Source organism: Monoraphidium neglectum (assembly GCF_000611645.1).
Source record: "Monoraphidium neglectum strain SAG 48.87 unplaced genomic scaffold scaffold00564, whole genome shotgun sequence".
In the NCBI taxonomy this organism is placed as follows: domain Eukaryota; kingdom Viridiplantae; phylum Chlorophyta; class Chlorophyceae; order Sphaeropleales; family Selenastraceae; genus Monoraphidium; species Monoraphidium neglectum.
The window spans coordinates 1,385-24,193 of NW_014013064.1; the positions used below are offsets into that span (position 1 = coordinate 1,385).

The 22,809-nt window shown below is 63.1% G+C and overlaps 3 protein-coding genes across 3 annotated transcripts; 1 reads left to right on the top strand and 2 right to left on the bottom strand.

The window, feature by feature from the left end:
* Positions 1 to 8,031: 8,031 nt before the first annotated feature.
* MNEG_4167 (hypothetical protein) lies at positions 8,032 to 15,640 on the bottom strand (the record flags this gene model as incomplete). Its single annotated transcript, XM_014047355.1, has 23 exons — positions 8,032 to 8,195; positions 8,358 to 8,500; positions 8,619 to 8,689; positions 8,872 to 9,057; positions 9,243 to 9,323; positions 9,565 to 9,727; positions 9,961 to 10,105; positions 10,274 to 10,340; positions 10,540 to 10,612; positions 10,838 to 10,940; positions 11,144 to 11,258; positions 11,532 to 11,645; positions 11,817 to 11,888; positions 12,111 to 12,212; positions 12,363 to 12,528; positions 12,755 to 12,864; positions 13,022 to 13,168; positions 13,354 to 13,473; positions 13,753 to 13,805; positions 14,036 to 14,181; positions 14,259 to 14,442; positions 14,602 to 14,696; positions 14,859 to 15,640. The coding sequence occupies 23 exons, from the start codon at positions 15,638 to 15,640 to the stop codon at positions 8,032 to 8,034; spliced, it is 3,402 nt and encodes a 1,133-aa protein (XP_013902809.1).
* Positions 15,641 to 20,355: 4,715 nt separating this feature from the next.
* MNEG_4168 (Histone acetyltransferase HPA2) lies at positions 20,356 to 21,317 on the top strand (the record flags this gene model as incomplete). The annotated part of the gene is made up of 3 exons (XM_014047356.1): positions 20,356 to 20,501; positions 20,700 to 20,919; positions 21,138 to 21,317. 3 exons carry the CDS (start codon positions 20,356 to 20,358, stop codon positions 21,315 to 21,317), a joined length of 546 nt encoding a protein of 181 aa, XP_013902810.1.
* A 507-nt stretch (positions 21,318 to 21,824) lies between these two features.
* Positions 21,825 to 22,283, bottom strand: MNEG_4169 (hypothetical protein; the record flags this gene model as incomplete). The annotated part of the gene is made up of 1 exon (XM_014047357.1): positions 21,825 to 22,283. A coding segment is annotated over one exon (459 nt), but the record flags the coding sequence as incomplete, so codon positions are not given.
* Positions 22,284 to 22,809: the final 526 nt, after the last annotated feature.

The window sequence follows — 22,809 nt, forward strand, 5'->3', positions numbered from 1 at the left end:
GAATTTGCTCCGTAGTGCTGTAATGTGAAGGCCCCTTTTACTGGGTTCTTGCTGAGAAAAGCAGGGCACGGGCTGCTGTGAGGAAGTCTCATACTAGACGCGTAGGCAGGCGCAACATCGCTGTAGATCACAGTGCGTGCATGGCGGCTGTGCAAGGACCGATTGAGTTATTTTGCAGGGCACTTGAGCGAGCGGGTCACAGCTTCCCAGCAGCTTCTCAGCTTCTGCAGCGTCCTTGAACCAGCTGAAAGCGACTTAGGAATGGCAGGCCACCACAACCATCTCGCGGCATCTTTGCCCATTTGTGTGACAACACATTCCTAGTGTGCAAGGCGAGAGCTCTGAACCCTGACTTTTACATGTGTGCCTGCTTATATACATATATCCACATAAAACTGGCACACGCGGCACGGGTGGTCATGGGTCGCATGTCAAATGTGGACGATCATGCAATGCACACCGTTGCCCCGGACGCATCCACGTGGCACGCCTGCGCCGCGTGTCCCTCGCCGCAGCCGGGATTGACATCGGCGCAGCGCAGGAAAGCATTGAATCTGGGATGTGGCAGGGGGGGGGGTGCGTTTGCAGATGCTTTTTGACTTGGCGGCGCCCTAGCCCCGTGGTTGAGAGCACGCGGCCCGTGAAAGCAGCAGCAGCAGCTAAGTTGGTGCGCCGCTCACGATCACCATATCGACACAAGAAGGTTCATCTGCAGTCACAGGTTGATGCGTGCACAATAACCATGCGTGCTTCAAGCACCGTGGAGCGCAACGCATGCGACAGGGGGCGCTCACAGGCCGGCCTTGTACTTGGTTGCTCTGGGGTCGCGGCAGAGGGACTCGACCAGTGCCTGCAGGCAGCTGTTGTGCGCCGCCTGCCCAGGCAGTCGTGGACGACGCAGCACACATTCAGGGAGAAGGCGCAGCATCAAAACGCGCAGAAACACGCACATGGCTTGCAACGCGGGCAAAATCCCGAGGTCGGTGGACGGATGGTTGCACGCCCCTACAATCCGCTGTCGAAAGCCCCCACCTGGGCGAGCGAGGCCAGGTTTTTGTTTCGCGGCACCACCCCGCCGCCCAGCGCCCCGCCCACGCCTCCCCCCAATCACCCGCCGCAGGCCCTCCGCGCAGCCGGCCAGGCAGCAGCCGTCCGAGGTTGACAGGGAGGTCGTGCGCACGGGCGGATCCGCAAACGGGTCGTGGTCGGAGGCGCATGCCGCCAGGTTATCGATCAGGTCGGCGCAGCCCCGCGGCGCCTCAGGGGCGCCGTCGCGCTTGAAGTCTACCTCCAGACCATGGACTTTATTGAATATCCAATACATTTGATTTGAGCGGGAGGGAGGGTTTGTAATCTACTCTGAGGGCGATAGAGAGAGTTGCCTGTTTGTTCGGGGGCGGGGAGGGGTGGGGTGGGGACAGCCAAACAAATGCCATGTGCGGTGCAGGGGTCTAATACGGACTCGGCTTTCTTGCGCAAATCGTAGCAATCATACCAATCGTGCATGGTGTGAATGGCTTTCACGTGAACTATTGATAAGGCGGAATCCCTTGGGAATCCCATGTGGCTGCTACAACCGCCCGACGGCCAACTCACGGCTGGCGTCGAAGACAGAAGGGTCCCAGTGGGTGGGCTGCTGCACAGTGCACTCTGCGGGTGTTGGACAGGGGCAGGGGTCTCAGCTCGGCAGTGCCCGGATTGCAGCATGATGGACGGTGCTGACTGCACCAGCCTCGGCACTGTCGCTGCTGCCAGCCGGTCCCCAGGTCTCCGGCTGCTCAACGAGAGTTACATGCGTCCAGCTCGAGCTGGCGCAATGGGGTTTCAAGGCCTCACCACTCCACTCCTCCACTACGTTGCCCTCAACGTACTCAACAGCTGGGACCTGCGGCCGGCGTGCCGCGGGAGCGCGCTTCGTCAGCGCCGCAGTGGAACGCAGCATCGCCCCCCGAGCTTTGCTGAGCACTGCAGCGCCAACCTGCCAAGCAGCACAGTCGGTTTCCTACCGTGACCAGAAAAACGATAAATAGCAGTGCGCGTGCTGTAATGTGAGGAGAGCACATACAATTCACGTTCCGTGATCTGCGGTATCGTATCAGCAGCAGGTGCTTGGCGAGGAGTATCGTATGTGCTAGAAATGGTATATTTCATGACGATAAGCCGTGGCTTGGCATATCATGCACAGACTGTGCACATCGCCCAGGCGTCATGCGGGCTTTTGCACACTGAACATCCCACCTACAGGCCACAGCACGAGCACAGCAATCCACACACCACATGCCTTGTCAGTAGCGAACGTTTCCTGCGAATGAATTGAAAGCACAGTCCAAGTCACAGACATGTCCAGGCAACGGGTACTGTTGAGCAGCCGCCGACCTGTTCCCAAATCAATGAGCCATCAGTCCAACATCGCTACCGCACTCCTGCTGCAACAGCCAGGGGTGGCCTGCCCTGCTGACATGTACATCATGTATGCGGGTAAAGCTGAATCCAAATGGGTTTCAGACCCTTCAGCTATGCCCCAGGCCACTCCCTCACGCGATGAACCCCAGCGCGTGCAGTCCCTCCAGGATGCCAGCAGCCGCCTGCGCCTCGGGCCGCGCCAAGTGGACTCTCTTGGAGTGTTTTGCTGTCCCTTTTTCAGGGGTTGAGGCCTCTGTGGCCTTCCCTTGAGCTGCCTCCTGCGCCTGCCGAGCCCAGGCCACCACCTCGGGCTGGCTGTTTCCGACACATACGGCAAGGTTGGCCTGTGGGTGCAGCGATTAGATGACGACAATTGAGATGCAGCTGCATGCGGACAGGACCAAAACAGGTGCACGCATCAAAGCCAAAGCTAATATCAGCCAGCTGCTGCATGTGGCCGGCAAACTGCAAGTTGTGGGCATGCGCACCGCGCGGGTGCGGCCTCCCAGGAGCAACCGCAACCAAACAGCGCTGCGCCGGCCCCAGCCCCCCGGCACACATGAGCAGACGCATCTGTTGCGCACATGAGCGCACGCAATCGCGCACCTGCTGCAGCATCAACAGGTCGTTGGAGCCGTCGCCGCAGGCCACCGTTTGATGGACCCCAAACCCTAGCCGCGACCGCACGTGCTCCATTGCAGCGCCCTTGCCGGCGCCGCGCGGCAGGACGTCGACGAAACGCCAGTCTACGCCCCCACCTGCGCAAATGTGCAAGTGGCGTGCGCAGCAAATCAACAAGAAAGCCATGCAATGAAACCTGCACGCATGCTGTGGGGACGCCACGTGCAATTAGCAGCACAAGCTACGTTGCTGGATAATGAAGCAGTTCGAACTTGCCGTGATGCGAAGCCCGGCTGGTCACCTGCTGCGCCTTCAATTATGGTGGCCACGACGCCAGCCGCCTCCAGCCCAGAGGCCAGCATGCTGCACAGGTCTTCTCTAAGGTTGCTGCGGTAGAGGAATGTGGCCTTGTGCTCATGCTGCTCGATAGGTCGCTGCCAATAGACGCTGGGGCGGTGGGGGTTAGGGAGGGGCGGAGGGGCAGAGGGTTGGGAGGGTTGTAATCATTGTGCGGGCAACGCATGCGTTGCTGCACAGCAACACGGAATGACTGCGCCGTTTGGGGTGACGATAGGCCTCTCCACTGCGCACGCATGCATCCCCCCCCCCCACCGCATGGCATGCGCATGCGCATGTGCATGCGCACGACCTGCGCAGGCGCCTGTGTGCATCCCCCTTCTTCGCACCGGGCCCTGTGCACAGCAAGGGAACACAGTCAAGGAGGCTGCTCACTGGCCATCGCCGTGGCCGCATGCCAGCGCAGCGTGCCCGCCCACCTGTGCGCTCCAAACGCGTCAATAGCTCCGTCCACCACCGACTTGACAGCGGCGTGCGACCAGCCTCGCTGCATGGCCGCAGTCCAATCGGCATCCTCCACCCAGTCTGGGGGTTTGGTGCGATGGCACACGTGCATGTTCCTCGCAGCGTGATAAGCTGCAAGCCACGACCAAGGGTGGAATTCGACGTGCGCTGCAGCAAATTGAGCGGTCCAGGCGTTGGCTATGCCGCAGGCAGCAGGTGATGCGCAACCGCCAAAAGAGCAGGCTGAGGCGCCAGCCCTGCGGCCTCCTCTGTACGCCCGCCTCACTCGGCTGTCCTGGCCCGACTTTTCGTCTGAGACGCGAAATACGCACCGGCTTGACCGCCCTGGCCTGCAAAGTATACGCGCGTCCCGACTCCAGCAATGAGCGCGTCGGCGCGTGGCAGGCAATGGGCCTTGTGGCGCGCCGCCTCTTCGAACAAAGGCAGCGTGCGGCCCGTATTGATGGCTGCGGCAAGGTTTTTTTTGATGGGAGTGAGATCGTGTATAGGAGTACGAAAGACCTGAAATACTCCAGTCCCAGCTTGTACCCAAGTTTGCATGGCACCTGCTGCTGCTGTAGGGGGCGACATGGGCGAATACAGCCCGCAGGCGTGGATATCCCCCAAAAAAACGGGCATGTTAACCGGCGCTCACCAACGGCGACAGGGAGCCTTCCGGCCTCGCGGCCCGCGTGCAGGATGTCCCGCAGCGCTGCGGTGTCCTCGTCACGCGCGCCCGTGGAGTGGGCGCCGGGGATGAGGGTGTCGTCCATGTCTGACACCAGCAGCAGCGGCGCGGCCAGCGACGGCGGCGAGCTGCTGTGCGAGTGCAGGCGATGGCATGATTGGCAGGAGGTGGCACGTGTTGGTGAGATGAGCGGCTGCAATTTGAGTTGTTGTTGGCCGCTGTATAATCGAGGCGAATGCCGCTGTATGGCAGTAAGAAGCAGCGGCATGAGTCGGCGCTACCGTGAACGCAAAACGCTTGCCTGCCCGAGTTGTATCCAGCTTGAGGGGGGTATCTCATGGCGAGGCCGCGAGGGTGGATTTTTGCAAATTGAGCGTGGACTGCCAGCCTCATACAGCCTGAGCCACGACAGAACGCGCCTGATCCGGAATCAACAGATCTCAACCGACCGCGTGTACGGTATCTCGATTCAATGAGAGAGGTGCTTCAGAGTATCTCTACAAGCCCAATGCGCAGGGCGGCGCAGGTGCAGCATCTTGCACTGAAACTGTGCATCATGGCGGGACTCGCTGCCTGCTGTGGGAGCCCCACCGACACAGGTGGCGCGCTATTATAATAAATACACATGCACCTAGACAAGAGACTGAAATTGAGTGACTTCATTCTTGATTTGGTTTACATCATAAATGAAAACACGCTGTCCATGGTCCACGCATCGTCGGCCACTTGGGCTGCTTCCAGCTTGCCGCCGCCCCCGCCGTTGGTGTCCACCACCGATGCTGGCTCAGCCGCAGCCACCGCTGCTCCGCCAGCACCCCACCCTGCAGCGGTCACATGCTCGCTGCCACCACGCTGCTCACCAGCGACCCCTTGCTGCTGCTGCTGCTGCTGCTGCTGCTGCTGCTGCTGCTGCTGCTGCTGCTGCTGCTGCTGCTGCTGCTCTGTGGCCCCAGCAATGGACTTGAATGGGCGCCACCCCAGGCCCGTGACCGACGGGAGGCCACCTGCTACGCAGCTGCCGCTCCGAGGCGCAAGCCGAGCCGCAGAGGTGCCTGGCAGCAGAGGCGACGCCTTTCGCGCGCCCGCCACCACAGGCGTCGCTTCATCGTCGACGAATTGGCCCCAGTCTCGCGCGACGCGTGCGGCCCCCAACTGCTGCTGCCTCGTGTTGAGCTGCTGCGAGGGTGTTTTGGCACCTCCGATTGCCCGAGCCGTTATTGGCGCAGGTGGTGCAGCGGCGCCCCAGCCAGGCTTGAGCCTCTGGGACCCCTTGTTTTGCAAATGCGACAGCGCCCGGCTGGCTGCGCCCGTCGAACTCATGCCTGCAGCTGCGAAGGCAGCAAGCGTACACGTGGGGCACAGTCAGCAGCACGCTGCTGGGTCGCTCCTGCGAATGCCGCTGCTCGCGCCCAGCCAGTGCCGTGGGCAGTGCCGGCGGCAGCCCGCACGCGCGGTGTCCAGCTTCCAATTAGAACCCTTGTAGTCAACTCGACTCACCGCTCTTGTCAAAGGCGAAGCGCTGCAGACTTGCCGCTGCGGTTGCCGCGGTGCCTGCCGTGATGCTAGGTGACGGTTGCTGCCGGCCACCGCGGCCCTGGCCCATGTGCCCGAGCCCTGCGCCTCTATTGGGGCCAAGCCCGCCGCCCAGCAGGCCGCGCGGTAAGGTCGGTCGAGGGGAAATGGGCTGGGCGGCTGCGGCACCGGCAAGGCCGTGGGGCAGAGCCAAGATCGCGTGGCTGGGCGCCGCTCGCTCCAAGGTCAGCCGCGGCTGCAGCCCCACGGCTGTGGGCGAAGCTCCAGGCAGCGCAACGGGCGGGAGCCCCAGCGAAGCGCTGGGGCCCTGGGCTCCGCCAACGGCGGCGCTGAAGAGGCCGAGGGCGCCGCTGCTGGGCGCGGCGCGCCGCTGGCTGCTCTGGCCCCAGCGGGCCATAGGCGCTGCCGCAGGGGCGGGCGCAGCGCCGCCGCTGCTGGAGCTGGTTGGCGCCGGCACGGTGCCGCTCCTGCCATCGAGGCCCCGCCAGCCACCGCGCGGCTGGTCGGCGCCCGGAAGCAGCCCATGCCTTGAGATCAGTGCTTCTCTTTGCGCCGGCTGCGGCTCTACCTGCATGCCTGCGCTCAGCAGGCTTGAGCCCTGGCTCAGCAGGCGCGACAGGCTCAGCGCCGCAGCAGACGGCGCGGCACCAAAGGCGCTCGCGCCGCCTGCGGACGTTGACGCGGGCGGCTGGGTGGGAGCCTCTGCAGGTGCTGCTTGCCTCCGCTGTTGCGAGGGTGTCTCTTGGTCTTCCTCATTTCCGCCGCCGCCGCCGATGAAGCTGGCCCCGCCACAAAGCTCCTCAAACACGCTGATTGCGCTCCCGCTGCCGTCCACGCTCTCAGACACACCGTGTTCCGCACCCGCGCCTTTGACTGCGGCGCCGGTGGCGCCGCTGCCGCCGGCAGCTGGAGCGCCGGCCGGCGTTGTACGGCCTGTGGCTGCTGGGGCCGCGCCAACCTTTGGTCCTGAGTAGTGGTTTGTGGCTGCATCGCCGGCCACGCTGCCGCCGGCTGGCGGCGTCACCTCCACGGTCGCCCCCTCGGCTGCAGCGAACGACAGGTGTTGATATTGCTGCCGCTGCTTCCCTTGCTGCTGCTGATGATGTTCAGGCTGCTGTGGAGGCGTCACTGCCTGGCATTCAGCTGGCGCTTGACCGCTTGTGCCCTTGGCAAGCTGCAGCAGAAAGCGGCCGTAGCCTGCTGCCGCGCCAGCCTTGTTGAGTCGAACGCCGCGCGCGCCGTCGCTGCCGCCATCTGCAGCCACAGTGTGCCCCACCGGCAGAGGCGTCGTTTGCTGGCGCTGCTGCTCGTGATGCGAGTCCTCCGAAATACCATCGCCGTGCGACCGCGGCAGCTGCACGCCTGGCAGCTGCTGGGCGCGTGCGCTCGGCGCGGGAGGCTCGGCGGGCGGCTGCTGCATGCGGCGACGCTTGGCCGGCGGCTGCGCTGGCGGCGGCCTCACGCCGCTGCGGCCCACTGCAGCGGTGGCACCATCGCGCGCACCGCCGTCATTGGCCCGCGGCCTTCTGACATCCGCAGCCGCCGGACGCTGCTGCCCAGGCTGTGGCTGTCCTCGCTCCCCAGGCCCTGCGCCGCCACGTCCCTCCTCCCCTGCCTCCCGCTGCTCAAGCGACCGCTGCTGCTGGCCGGCCGGCCCGCTGCGCCTGGCCGGCAGCTGCAGCGCAAGGTGCGCGGTGGTGTCTGCCCCAGAGAGCTTGTCCGGCAGCAGGGCCGCCAGCACAACCGCCTGCTGCTGCTGCGCGTCGGCGCCCGGGGCCGGCTGCGGCACCTTGAAGCGCAGCTGCGGGGGGGAGAGGTGAGGTTGAGCAAGGCGGCTAAATTGTTCGTGAAGGGCTGATGCCTGGCCCGGCGTCACGTGCGTGCAACGGAGTATTCGATAAAAGCGTGCCCTTATGGTTTGACCAAATCTTTCAGCAGCAGGTTGCGCGGTTGGTGCTGGAGCAGCGGGGGCACGCGCACAGCCTTCATACCTGAAGGGGCGACTGGAAGCTGCCCAGCCGCACGTTGCGGTGCAGCAGCAGGGCGTCACTCCCTGGGCAGCCGACCAGCAGCGTGGCGGCCGCGTCCGCCGTGCCGCTCGCCGCCGCGATGCCGCCCACGTCACCCTCTCCGTCTGCGTCTGCCGCCCCTGCGGGGCTCGGGGCGCGTCGCATGAGCAAGGCGCGTTGCATGAGCGGCACGACGCACACTTTGCAGGAAGGACTTCCTAGCGAGCAGCGGGACTGTTTTCTGCCCTAATGTCACCACGGGGAGGGGATGCTTATGTGTGCCGGCAGGTCCTGCACCCCACCTGCTGCGTCCAGGCGCGTCAGGGTGAGCTCGCACTCTGCCGGCCCGCCAGACTGGCCAGACAGCTGCCGCAGGCGCAGCCGGGTGGCGGGCGGAAGCAGCGCCCGTGCGTCCGCCTGGAGGGTCGCGCCAAATGGATAGGCCCTGGCCAATGCAAGTTGGTGGGCACAGGGTGAGGGCAGTCAGGGCAGCTTCGTGGTTGCGTCGGCCCATGCCCAAGCCCCAGCCGTCATCACCAGTCAGTCCACGCACGCGGCCGCACCTCTGTGCCGCAAGCTCGACGCGACGGGGGTCGGCAGCCAACAGCTGCGCCAGGGTGCCAAAGCCGGCCGACTGTGGAGGTGTATGGGCGAATGTAGCTTGTCAGCACGGTCAGCGGTGTTCGAATGCGTCCTTTTGACAAGTGCCGCATGAGGGTACCACAGCATGCACCCTCCAAGGCCGGGCAGGACAGATTAATCAACGAAGCCCCCACCCTCGAAGCAGTCGACCATGCTTCACTTGTAGGGGCCCACCTGCAGCTTGTGCCCTATGAGACGCCCCACATTCGGCAGCTGCCTGCACTGCTGCCCGCTGTCCTCCCACACGCGCTGCCGCAGGGCGCGGCCAAGCAGCACGGCGTTGCCCGCGGCGGCAAGGCGGCCGTCTGACGCGAAGAGCTTGGCCATGCAGCGCAGCAGGCGCTGGCCGACACGCAGCAGCTGCGGAAAGCACAGGAACACCATTTGAACAAGCTTTTCATAACGGATGGTGGCTTGGGAGCAATCATTGGCCGTGCACGTTCAGCACCTGGCTCTAAAAGCTGTGCAGGCAGCTCACAGGAGCGCCATGCGGAGGCTTTGCGGCGTCGGCCGCCGCAGTGCAGCCCAGCCGGGCCCCGTCCCACCTGGTCCTGCTCCTGCCTGAGGGAGTAGTCCAGCGCCTCCCCCGGGCCTTGGCCCTGGCGGTCAGATAGCGCCTCGTTGACCTGGACAGGAGTTCCGGGGGGGGGGCGAGCAGGGATAGAATCGGGTGCAGGAGGAGAGGAGTGGGTTGCTTCGGGCAACAGATGTGGGGTTGCTTCGGGCAACGAATGGCTGCAGCCAGGCAATACCCCAGAAGCAGTGGGTTGGGTCAGGCAGAGTCGGGTGGGGCTGGAGCATTCCAGAGCGGGCGGACAGCCCGCTTCACATCTCTCTCTCTTTATACCCACGCCACATGGCCCGCACCAATATCTGGATCTTCTCATCCGGCCGCTGTATGCGCGCGAGCACCTTCCTTGGGGCCCCGCCGTTGCCGCCACTGCCGGCCGCCGGGTCGAGCACAGGGAAGCGGCAGCCGCCCTCGGCGTAGGGCCGGTGGTTGATGGTGTTGAGCAGCTTCTTCTCGGTCCTGTGTTAGGCACCAAGAGGTACTACAATTTGAAGTCACAATAAGATTCAATTCGAGCATTTTGGGAGGGATTGGTGCTGATGATGAAGAGGCACAAAAGATGAACATCCTCATGGCAGAGTGCAGACATACTGAGCACAGGTTGCAATTGGAACACACACACACACACACACACCATACCCCTACACAAACCCACATGCGTACCAGCTCATGCCGACATCGCCCAACCCCACCTCCTGAGCATGATGCCTTTGTACTCGTCGGCGCGCGCCAGCGCCCCTATCAGCGCCGCCATTGATGATGACGCGCGCGGCAGCGTCACAAACGTCACCATCGTCGGCAGCCGCACGAAGTGCCGCGCCATCAGCCTGCCGGCCTCTGCAGTTCGACATTTGCGCGGCAGCAGGACATATCGGCAAGCAACAGGCGTGTTCGCGCTGACATGGGTCCGTTGCTCCATCAAAGACAGGGTTTGGTTGATGACAGTGCACGGAAGCTGCCTGGCGTCAATTTTTGACATCAGGTGTCGCATGAGGCTCGCCTCACCTGTGGGCTTAAGCTCGAAGCTTTCATCATCTGTAGTCATGAGTGCGTGCTTCACCAGGGTGCTGACCTGTCAACCAGCGACAGAATACGAAGGGGCCGGTAAGGAAGTAAGACATGCTGGTAGTAATGCATGCCTGTTCAGGTGCGGAATGCGGGCCGCTGATATCAAGCCTTGCATCTCGCCTGACAAAGTATGCCCCAACCGAACACTGAGGCCCACGCAACTGCACAAGCACTTGCAACCCTTGGTGCCGCGTCCCACTCACGTTCTCCAGCACCAGCCTGTCCCTCAGCAGGCGGTCCACCTCAGACTGGGGCGTTCCCGGGGGCAGAACCAGGCTGGGGGACAAGGCGGCAGGCGTCGCGCCAGCAAGGGGGCGAGAGGTCGTAGTCATGCAACCAGTTGGGCGCTGCGGAAATTGCCTCCTACGCGTCCCAATGATTTGACCACGCCAATTCAAGTTCTCAACAACTGCATCCCGCTTGCGTTTCAACACATCCGCCGCGCCGCCACATGCTTTGTCGCCATCCCCTCTAAAGTGCGCACCCATCCCGCGCGCCCACCCGTATCTCCCCGGGTTCTTGCGGATGCGGACGTACAGGAAGGTTGTCTTGAGCCACGCGATGGCCATGCTGACGTCACGCACCGTGCCCAGCACCACCTCGGCTGCGAGGGGGGCGTGCGCGTGTGTGCGGTTCACGCGCGGTACCCGCTGCATGGTACACCAAGGTTGCACATCACGGCTTGCGGCCGCACGACAGCACATCAACCAGCATCCCTCTGAATCCAAAGCGACGCACGCGCACCCGTCACACGGATCAAGCAGGCCTGGCAGTCTGCAGCAACAGCAGCCCTGCCGCGGCGCGCACCGTTGACGTGCTCCGCCACCGACTCCAGCAGGCAGCTCTCGACCTCCTCCTGCCCCGCCGCCAGCTGGCCGTAGCGCGCCGCCGTGGAGCGCTGGGTCATGATGACAGCCACACCCTGGCAGTCACAGGGGCAAGGTTGTAGGGGTAGGGTACAGAATGGAAAATCAGGCGGCAAGTCAGAAGAGCATACCCGCAGAGAAGGCAGGTTCGTTGCTCTCAGGAGTCGCGCTGTTGTTGGTGCGGGCGCAGAGGCGCCCTGCGCTGTACATGTGTTTTTGGCGTGAGGGGCCCATAGCGCCAGCAGCTGCTGCCCGCTCGCGCGACGTCAAGGCACTCGGTTGGATGCGGAACGCAGGGCCCTTGTTGTACTAGCGAGCCGGCCACGCACCTCCGTGTCGAACTGCGGCCGCCCCGCGCGCCCCACCATCTGCAGCACCTCGTGCCGCGCGTACTCTGCATAGCCTGGCGCCTCGCCGGGCCCCGAGTCGCGGCCGCCAACGTACTGCGGTGCAGCACGACAGGGCCGTCAGTGCAGCTCGCTCCTCGCAGCTGCGCTGCAGAGCCAACCAGGTGCCTCGCCGCCGCACCGAAATTGACAAACCAATGAAGCAGGCTGCGCCTGTGAAAGGGGGTATCTATCCGCAGGGTGTAGAGCGCCTTTGCCCGCACTCACCCGTCTGGTGCCCTTGACCACCACCAGGTGCGCCGGCAGGTTGACGCCCATCGCCAGCGTGGACGTGGTGCACTGCGGTCCACAAAGCAGGAAGCAGCAGGCAGCCCTGACCTCCTAGATCTGCCTGGCTCCGAGCACTCGCGTGTCTGTGCGGTGCGCGTCTGGTACACTGGCCTGGGTAGCAGCTGCATGCCCGCCCCTGGTCGCGACAAACCCTTCCCTTGATCTGCGGCGTTCCATCCCGTGCAACCCCGCAGTCACCCCAACCCTGCAGCCCTGGCCCTGCAGGCTTACCAGCACCATCACGGCCGCCTCCCTGAACAGCCCCTCCACCAGGGCGCGGTCGTCCCCCTCCATCGCCGCGTTGTGAAACGCGACCCCCCAAGGCAAAACGGCCTAGCGGGATGGGACGACCGGGCGGCAGAACAGGGCGGGCTGCGCTGGAACTGTGACATGAGACCGCTAACCAGGTGGGGCGGAGTGGAGCGGCCGCTAGATGAGCAGCGACGCCAGCCTGCCCTGCAAAGTGACCCTGGCTCCCCGCACCTGCAGCGCCTTGTTTTTGGTGGCCGCCGCCGCCTGCTGCAGGCGCTGCTGCTGCGCCGCGCCCCGCACGAACGCGCCGCCCGAGCCCGTGCCGCCGGGCCCGCCGCGGCGCTGCTGGGCCTCTTTGGCGATCGCCTGGGCCGTGTCGGTTGTGCTGGTGCGGGAGCTGCAACGCAAGGGGAAGCGGGGAGAGGATGGCGTTCCGTCAAGTGACAATTTGTGCGTTTCAGACAGCCTGGTGGGTTAGGTGGCCAGCTGGTGGCACTGACGGGGGTACTTTTCAAACGCGGCATGCGGAGAGTGGCGACATGCGCGTGGGGCAAGAGGCAGCCTTTGGAAAGCGAGGGCATGCAGGGCAGCGGCACACACCCCGAGGCGGGTCCCAAACTTACCTGCAGAAGACCAGCGCGGGTCGCCCCTTGGAGTGCTCTGCCACAACGCCAAACACCTGGTCGCTCAGGCGACGCTCAAACAGGAAATCGTTCTTGGCGGGGGCGTAGCCCTGTGCAGTAACAAACAGGTCAGACCAGATCAGATTGACCAGGTCTGAGCATGCAGTCATGTGAGCATCATATGAGGCGTTTGGCTTGGCTGGTCAGGCTGCGGCGCAGCCCCACCATGTCAAGGCGGAGGCTTGGCGCGGGGGCGCAGGCGCGCACCTTGACATGGGTTGTGAGCTTGACCGGCCTCAGCTCCTCCCCGTATACCCGCACCATGCCAGGCGGCGCTCCCACCCAGGCGCCGATGTCGGCGGCATTAGGCACTGTGGCCGAGACCGCCAGGCAGCGCACTGATGTGACCGGTGCCTGCAGGAGAGCGTTGCCAGCCGGCCCGCCGCTGTAGGAATGAAGCGCCGCGCGGGGGCCCCACTTGAATGGGCAGCAGCACATGCACGCGGCGCTCCTGGTCTGTTTATAGAGGGGGCCTGCGGGCGCTGCTGGGGCGGCTGGGGTCACCCAGCGTCCTGTTCCCCGCTGGCCCGCCTGCTCACCCCGGCCATCTCTGGGAGGCCGGCAAGCATTTTGAGGCGGCAGACCGTGCCGGCCTCTAGGCAAGCGCCGCGACCGGCCTCGTGCAGCAGGTGGACCTCGTCGATGAGCAGCAAGGAGATCTGTGTGTGTGTGTGTGTTTGGGTGTGTGTGTGGGTGTGTGAGTATAATAGTGTTTAGGAGATTGATTGAAGAACAGATGTCATTAGAATGGTGTTGTGGGTAGAGGTGCACGAGGTTGTTGAGGCCGTGAGGGTCCCCATACCAACACGAGAGAGCTGTGGGAGCGGCAGCTGGTACTGTGTTGGGTGCACAATGGACCCTTGGCGGGCACGGCCCAAAGACCGTTTCGAGCCCTGCAACGGAGTGCCATGCAAGCAGACGTAGCATCGGCCGCTCACGTCGCCCAGGAAGCCGGCTGAGCCCGCCTCCTTGGCTGTTCGCGATGTTTGGTCTGCTCAGCACAAAATTGGAGCCGGGAATCGAGGAGGTTTGATACATTGGCACGATAGAGGTGTGACAAAACGGCTCCCGGCTTGATGAATGTGCCTCATCACACTTGCACGCCAATGGTGGCAGGCGCGAGCTTCGGCACGGCCTGCAGCATGCCTAGGAGCCTGGGCACGCCCCCTGATGCCCTCCCTGCACCCACACGATCCAGCGCAAGACCCAAACCCCGCGCACCAAACTTCTCCGGCGTGGTGCATATGAGGTCCGCGCCCTCCAGCTCCCGCGGCTCGGGGTCGCTGTCGCCGCTGAGCTCCACAACACTGAGACCCAGCGGCCCAAAACGCGCCGACCAGTCCAAGTGGCGCTCCTGGACGAGAGCCCTGCGAGGGGCCAGGCGGCGCCGTTGCACGCCGGCGCGCACGATGAGGGACGAGCTGTCAAACGGCTCAAGGCTGACCGCATGCGCTCATGCAGCTTTAAGATGCCCACAAGCGGCAGCGCGCCAAGGATGCGGGATGCACGGGCCGCCTGCCTGATGGGAGCCAGGTAGACGGCCTTGGTGCGCCCTTGCGGCGGCTGCAGCTGCCCCTCTGCATCCAGCCGCTTGCCCCACAGCCGCAGCAGCGCCAGCTCCATCACACCTGCCGCGCAAAGGGCGGCGTTGGGCTCAAGTGATCAGCATGATGATCCGTTGGGGGCCGCAGCTTCGCCACCAACAGGGGCGTGGGCACTCATGTAAGGCGCAGTCATCCCCAGCACCCCTGGAGTTGCAGGCGTCCGTGCGCTGCACGCATGCGCACCCGTCTTGCCGCTGCCTGTTGGGGCGGCGACCACCATGGACGCGTCCGAGCCATGCACCGCATCAAAGCACTCCGACTGAACCAAGTTGAAGTATCTTCAAGAGGTGGGCCAGGGCGGCAGGCAGATTGGCTAATGCATCACCTGCGGTCCTTGCATGCGCATGCATGTACCTGCATGGGCTTTGGGCGGCTGCTGAAGCCACGCATGGCCCCGCATGCGACTCAGGTGCAGCATGCGCGCCGCATGCGCGGCCCACCTGAAGCTGAAGAGGGGCTGAAACACCTCGGGCAGCTCGCGCACGGCGCGCAGGCGGTCACCCCCCTCCTGCATGGGCGCTGTTGGCTCGTCCCCCAGGCCTGCGCTGCCCAAGTGATTGAGCGCGGGCAAGCCCCCATATGGGTGCAGCGGCGGCGGCGGTGCTGACCCCTGTGCCGGGTGGGGTGGCTGGCTGGCGAAGGACGGCGCCAGGGGACCTTGCAGGCTGTGGTCAATGTGCGCCATTGGGCCATCATCCTGCCATGACGGTTGAAAGCCGTGTTGAGGTCCACCATAAGGCTGCTGGGGACTGGCGTAGGTCTGCAGCTGTGGTGGCTGGAAGTCCCGCTGTGTATTGTATAGTGGGGCAAATCCTCCAGACAGCGGCATGTCACCATGCAGCGTATTCGGCCGCAGCGGCACTGGGTGCACCCGCTGCTGGTCGCTGTTCTGCCCAAATGGCGACAGCGTTTGCTGTCGGGGGCGCCACTGCTGCTGCTGCTGCTGCTGCTGCTGCTGTTGCTGTTGCTGCTGTTGAGGGTTCTGATGCGGAGTTTGCTGCTGATGTTGCAGGCGCCCCTGCTGCTGCTGCTGCTGCTGCTGCTGCTGCTGCTGCTGCTGCTGCTGCTGCTGCTGCTGCTGCTGCATCAGGTGCTGCTGCTGCAGGTGCTGCTGCAGTGGGTGCTGCTGCTGTGGGAGCGCAGCCTGCATCTGCTGGTGCTGTTGCCTGTCGTCAAGCTGCCGAGGCTCAAACCCTGCTCCCGATGGCCACGAAGACTGCATAGCGATCTATTGATCGCCTGTAATACTGAAGTATACAACGCGCGGGCGGCATGCCGCGATGACGGTTGAGCAGATCTGGCGCGCGCGGTCGTATATTTCGGAGCGAAGCGCCAAATGAGCGGCAAAATCATAACGATGCAACGAATCAATAATTAATCCACTATCTGTAACACCAGATCTCATCGTAGTTGGCCGTGAAGAGAGAAAAATGCAAGGTTGAAAGTTGGGAGCAGCTGCCACTCAGCTGGGTGCGCTTCTCTACTTCGGATTGTTGCAGCTGTCGCTGCCCCGTACTCAAACACGTTCTTGGATCACGTGACATACGGTGCCCAAGATCTTATGTCAATAGCTCACACACCCGAGGACCATCTGCAGGGTGTGCCGTGTTCTTGGTCCCTGTTCTTGCGTGTGGCAGATGTGCATACGGTGTTCATCATCCTACCTTCTGATAAAGGTTACACAATAAATGTTGTGCGCAGATCTCATCGTAGTTGGCCGTGAAGAGAGAAAAATGCAAGGTTGGAACTTGGGAGCAGCTGCCACTCAGCTGGGTGCGCTTCTCTACTTCGGATTGTCGCAGCTGTCGCTGCCCCGTACTCAAACACGTTCTTGGATCACGTGACATATGGTGCCCAAGATCTTCTGTCAATAGCTCAGACACCCGAGGACCATCTGCAGGGTGTGCCGTGTTCTTGGCCCCTGTTCTTGCGTGTGGCAGATGTGCATACGGTGTTCATCATCCTACCTTCTGATAAAGGTTACACAATGAATGTTGTGCGCAAGTGTACATGTGGAGGGGCCAGTGCATCTTTGCATGGTGGCTTGAGCAGGGATTGCAGGTGTACTTTCAAGGGTGGGGAATAACGCAGGCATGCACAGGTGATATAGGATGCTAGACGTCTAGGCAGAATTGAGCACGTTAGGATTGCGTCTCAATTCAGGCAACGTGAGTTTGTTGGCTATTTGTATGGATCTTGCATCACACGCTCATTTTGATCCCTCCAAGTGTGAGTGTGAGTTTGGTGCTGTGTAATCGTAGCCAGTGCGAGATGGTACAACGGCAATGTACTGCAGGGAGGTCATGAGGTGATGTCCTGGACACACAGCGCACGTATCTGAATGATAGGAATCTGGCATCGCGCACAAGCTCAGAACGCCACGAGGGGCGGGGTGAGAATGGGCGCTTGTTTGGAGCCCACGTCTGCTGCATCTGCTGCTTGGACTGCTCCTAGTGTGCTCATACGTGCAATGATGCGCCCATCTTGGCGCATACTATCTTGCGGTGGGAATGGAAATAGTTGTGACTGAATGTTGCGGTCTGGCGATGTTGGGCCACCGTGGACGCAGGCACGCCCACTGCCGGGCCCCCTCCCTAGTTCAAACATACCATGCTGCGTCACCAGCAGACTATATACACCCGCAGCACGTACAGCATACCAATTGAGGGACAGGCATGGCCGCACAGCTGCCAAACACAATGTACTATGCAAGAGTGGGTCATCTGCGGCGGGGCAACCTGCACGCTTGGTGTGCGCAAGCAAACGTGTGTGCAATGCTCGCTCCCAATGCTCGCTCCCTTGGAAACTGGTTGCCTCCGGCTATGATCCGTGTGTATTTATGACGTTGTAGCCATATCGCCAGCTACTATCATAAGTGTCCGTGAGCTGCTTCAGATGATCCCCGACATGCTGTCGTAAACCAGGAGCTGTGAGCTGTGAGCGAGATCCAGTGAAGCTGAGCGCGAGCGACAAAGAAGCGACCCAATCCGTTGCAAAACCCGTTCAACGTGCAAACGTGATATACACCGCCAGAGCAGCCCTGCCCGGTCAGTCAGCCGACGCCACCTTTGCCAGGGACATGACAAACAGGAGCAGGCAGCTGGTTGGATCAAGGAGCCAGGCTCTGTCTGGATGAAGTGGCGATCTTACTCAACGGAAAGTTGTTACCCAGCTTGCGGCGCCCAAGTGCTTCAAGTTCTGCTTGCCGACGAACTGCAGACGCAGCGTGGGCCACGGTGCAGCAAGCAGGATGGTCTGCTGCAGCAAAGGCGGCACCAGCTGCAGCTCCAGCTGCAGCACCACCAGCAGTTGTTTGAGAGTCTTCTTGGCGCTGAGCATGTTGCAGCTGGCTTGTAGGGCTGCGGCAGCTGGGCTTGACACAGGTGGGGACGGGCGGGCGTGTTGCAGCTCTGCAGGTGGCTGCTGCTTGTCATGATCAAGCGCAATTATTGCGCAGTCGTGCGCGGTGCGGCGCAGCGACGCACCCGTGGAGTATGAGCCCAATCGCATGCCAGGCTTTCCTCGAACAGCTTCGTTCGTCCCCCGCACTATTGCAGGTTGGGCGCGCGGTGCATCACCAGTCGTCCGCACCACGAACCGCCGGTTGCTTCAGGCGGTGCCGCCATCTGCAGTCAAGTCCACAGCGCAGCTCCCAGCGCGGGGGCTGCAGCTGCGGTCAGCCTCTCACCAGCCGGGCGCGCCACCGGCCGACCAGACGGCCCCGCGCCGCAGGGCGCGCCTCCTGCGGGCGCCAGTAGACCAGGAGGACGAGGCGTGCATTGAGCTTGCGCAGCGCGTCAACGCAACGGTGTCGGCTCCCAAAGAGCGCGCCGGCACCGGCGCCGACGGGCAGAACGCGCGCACGGTGCTGGCAGGCACTGTGACGATCATCAACGCGGGCACGGACTATATCGCCTTGGAGGTGATCATAGTTCACATGGCCGGGCGCGGCGGCAGCAGCTACGACGGCGTGTTTGCGTCGTGCCCGGACGACGGTTACGAGGTGTTGATGCTGGGTCCCCAGGACGTTATGACATGCACGTGGGTGGCGACGCTGCCGGCTGGGAAGACGGCTGACATGCTCGCGGGCTTGTACAGGTGAGTTGTGGCTTGGCGTGCGGGGCAGCCGCTGCTGCTGCTGCCGCCGCCGCCGTCGCCGCCGCCGCCCTCACCTTTTGCTTGTGGTTGATCTATTGATTAAGAGGCCTGGAGTGCAAAGGTTGCAGGGCAAAGAAAGCTCATGCAGGCGCGCCTGACGACCTGGTCTATGAAACACCTGGCCAGCTCACCATCATGCCGCTGCCTCGCGCTCCTTCGCCGCCCCCTGCCCCCCTGCAGTGAGGCAAGGCTTGCGTGGTCTGGTGAGAACTGCGCAAGCCTCACGTGTGTCAACCCAGTCGATGGCAGCGAAGGACATTGTTAGACACAGCAAGCTAGCATGCCAGCACCATCCACCCACTTGTTGTGTGGTGTGGACCCAAACGAAAACTCGTGAGTGTTTTTTTTTATCTTTACTGAGGGGAGGCTTCCTGTCTTTTCTGCACAAACCTGGCTTGAAGGAAAGTCAACACGTGCTGCAGCTGTTTCCTGCACTACTGCAGTCCGTCGTTTATCGCCTCCTTTATGACGTTAGTGTGTTTACGACCTGATTTGGCGCAAGAGTTTTGGTCTGGATCCTGCTGTCGTGTTTGCGCTTGCGCCTGCTGCCCCCCTTAGTGTCCAGAGTTTCTTTGTTTTAGAGGTTGAGTTTCTCGGCTCAGGTGTGTTCGCCGCCGCTAGGCTACAAGAGCCGGATCAAAGCTGTGGATTGTATGCAGCACATGCCTGCGTTTTTACATGAGTACATTCTCAGGCCCGATTGTGGTCCTTTGCCAGCACACGGTCAGTTGGCAACACTTGACCCGTACCTCTCATCCGTTTACACAATGCACAAATTTCCTCACCGCTGTGACCGATGAGAGGACCCTTCCACCCATCAATACAGTAAACGGACTGTTCCAGTGGATATGCAGCTTAGAACCCCAACTGCATGGTCAAAACGCGCTCCGTTGCGACTTTCCCCCTGGAGGTGCGGCGCTTTCGGCAATCGCACGAGATGAACAGCGTGTGGTGGTGGCAAAATCACCGGCAGAAGCCGGGCAGCTGCCAGGCATTAGGCTGCAAACAGCGATATAACCTCCCACTTTGAGGGCAAGCGCAGGTCATCTACTGCTAGGCGCGTCCCGTGTGAAGGTGATGAGCAACGCTGAAAGCAGAGTCGAGGCCTTGTCGCAAGGGGCCCCCAGCGCAGTGCAACTCGCCCCACTGAGTTGCCGGGATGATTGGCACCTCGAGGAATGGCACCCTCGATTGCATGAGTGCAATTCCTGTGCACATGGTGGCCCCTTGGTGGTTGCGAGCCTCAAATGCGCATCTTGAGGGGTTGATTGGCAGGGTTGACAACAGGTTGACTGCGACAGGTGTCACCCAGCACTCGCAGCGGGTGAGGACGAGCGAGCCTTGCTGGGGCAGCGTCGAACCTACCATGTAGCACAGAAACACGTGTATCTCTGCAACGTGGACACCCACTGCTCACAGGCCAGCAAAACTGTGAGCTCGTGGTTGAGGACAGCGAGGCGCCGCTTCCACGGCGCCCTGCCACCGGTGCACGTGACCCCTTCTGAAGGGCTTGAAGCAGTAATATGCCTATGGACTTTGCTACCCACAACAGACGGATTACCGTACTGCGCGACATGGAATTTGCGCTGAGGCTCGAACGCTCTTATACAAACCTGGCTCGGACTTGTATGCCGGAGTCTACGCTTCGTCACTGATCGGGCTACTGTATGCAGCTGCATACAGATTGTGTCGACCTGTCCCACAGGCGCTGGGCTGACTGGCGCGATGTGCACCCGTCAACCGCCGCAGGCCGTTGCTGCATCTGCGCCCTCAGCGACCATGTCCCTTCAAGACAGCGCGATGGGCGGCCTGAGCAGCGGCGCGGACTGCGCCGCGGCGCCTGGCAACAGTGGCGTGGTGGTGCGGCCGCTGCGGGAGGGCGACAAGCCCCGGTGGCTGCAGCTCTTCCGGGACTATATCACATGGTGGGCGTGGAGAGTTCGGGGCAGCCAGAGGCACGCAAACTTTTGCAGTGCTGTTGACTCATGCCGTGAAAGGTCGCGGGAGCATCGCGTGCGCCATGTCCCTGCAGTGTCGATCAAGCGGCTCGTCGGCCTGCGCACCACCGGCAAGTCACCAGTGGCAGCCCTATCCTCGGCCCCGCCCCCTGATCCCGTTGGCAGGTACAAGGCCGAGGTCCCCGCTGACGTCATTGAGCTGACCTGGCAGCGCCTCATGGCAGGCGGCGAGGGCAACCACCAGGGCCTCGTCGCCGAGGGCCCCAGCGGCGGCGGCGGCGACGGCGGCGGTGATTTTGTGGGCATCGCGCACCTGCTGCTGCACCGCTCCACCTGGTCACCCACCCACTACTGCTACCTGGAAGACCTGTATGTCGACCAAGGGGTGAGCCGCAGCCGGGCCCCCGGTCGACTGTCGAATTGCGACACACAGAAGCGATACACAGTCGGGGCTCATCGTGGCGTTTGGCCCCGCCAGCGCAGCCGCCCCCTGCGCCCCCGAGCTTGATTGCCCCGGCGCGCCGATGGGTGCACTTTGATTATTTACGCCCAGTTTGTCCCCTCATGATGATTCCTGCACCAACCGCGTCGCTTTGCCGGCAGGTGCGCGCAAAAGGCGTCGGCGCGGCGCTGATCGAAGCAGTCTACGCCGCCGCGCACGCCCAGGGCGCGTCCAAGGTGTACTGGATGACTCAGGAGTTCAACTACCGCGCCAGGGGGCTGTATGACAAGATGGGGCAAAAGTCACACTTTATTGTTTATGAGGGGAAGCGGAGGACTTGAATAATGTGATGTCATGTGACAGCCCAGTACCCTGCAAGGTGCGAGGATTTTTGCACGCGTTCTGTCGGGGGTGCCCTACCTTTTTTGATACGCCGTGGTGCGTGTGCATGTGCGTGCATGTGTGCGTGCGCATGTGTTGTGTGTGCTTGCGTACATGTGTGTGGTGTGTGTGTGTGTGTATGTGTGTGTGCGTGTGTGTGTGTTTCTCTGTTGCGCTGAAACGCGTCGATTTTAATCCCAGTAGGGGTCTCCTCATGCAACATACGACTCGGTCACCATTCAGTCAGCCTTGACGGGGGGATGCACACTGAGACTGCGGCTTACTCTGTCTGCGGCATTACCCGTGGCGGGCAGCCTGTGTGTGCTGGACCGATGACGAGGGCAGGGTTGAGAGCTCCTTGATTGTTACTCCAGGCCATACCACCCCTGTCGGACAAAGGCCCACAAAGGAGACGACGCAACACCCAGGCAGCGGCGCAGCACGCAGCTCGTCGCTCGCAGCACCCGTCAAAGCGCCGCGACCGCAGGCGCGTTCTGCGCCCTCTCGCCGCCGCCCGCCGCCGCAGCCACCTGCGGCTTCGCCGCCTTGTGCTTGCCCTCGCCGGCCACGATCTTCTCCAGCATGTCGTCGCTCTCCGCCTTGGTAACCAATACGCTGAGGCTGGCGCGCGTCCGCCAGACGCACACCGCCGGCGGCGCGCTCGCCGCGAGGGCGCCGCCGTCGTCATCCTCTCCGCCCGCGGCGCCGCCCGCAAGGCCGAGCGCCGCCGCGTCGGCGGGCGCGAGGCGCGCGACCGCGCCGCCGCTGGCAATGCTCTCGAGCGCCGAGAGGGCGGCGGCGCTGAGGGCCTGCTTTGGCTGCTGCTGCTGCTGCTGCTTGGGGTCTGCCCCCTTGCCGCCGCCTAGGAGGGGCAGGTTGCGCTCCGCCAGCAGCAGCTTGAAGTCCGCCACAGGCAGCGTCATCACCTGGGCGCAACGCGATGCGATACGCGGGTCGACGGCCAGCAGCACCACCCAACACATACCCCCACCCGCACTCTGGCCTGCTCTGAGGCGGCAGCCGCGCAAGATCGCCAGGTCAAGACCGCAAGCGCTGCCGTGGCGCCGCATGCCCCGTTTTCGGGCCGCCCCCAGACCCCCACCTGTTTGGTGAGGTGCGGCAGGATGAACGGCAGCCCCTCCTGCACCGGCCGGTAGTGGCACGTCCGCTGCACCCCCGCCCCCGCCGCCGCCGCCGCCTGCTCCCCATCCAGGGGGCCCTCCGCCGCCGCCGCCGCCGCTGCGCCCGCGCCGCTGCCCGCCCCCGCCGCGGGGCCGCCGTCCTTGGCGGCTTGTTGGTTCTTGTTGGGCCGCTCCCGCAGCTCGTGCCTTTCGAACACCTTGAGGCCTGTGGAGGTGACCTTGAGGGCCTCCTGCTCGTCAGCCAGCAGCAGCTGCAGGGACGGGAAGGCGGAGGGGCGGGGAGGAGGGCTGGGTGGGCTGTGTGTGTGTG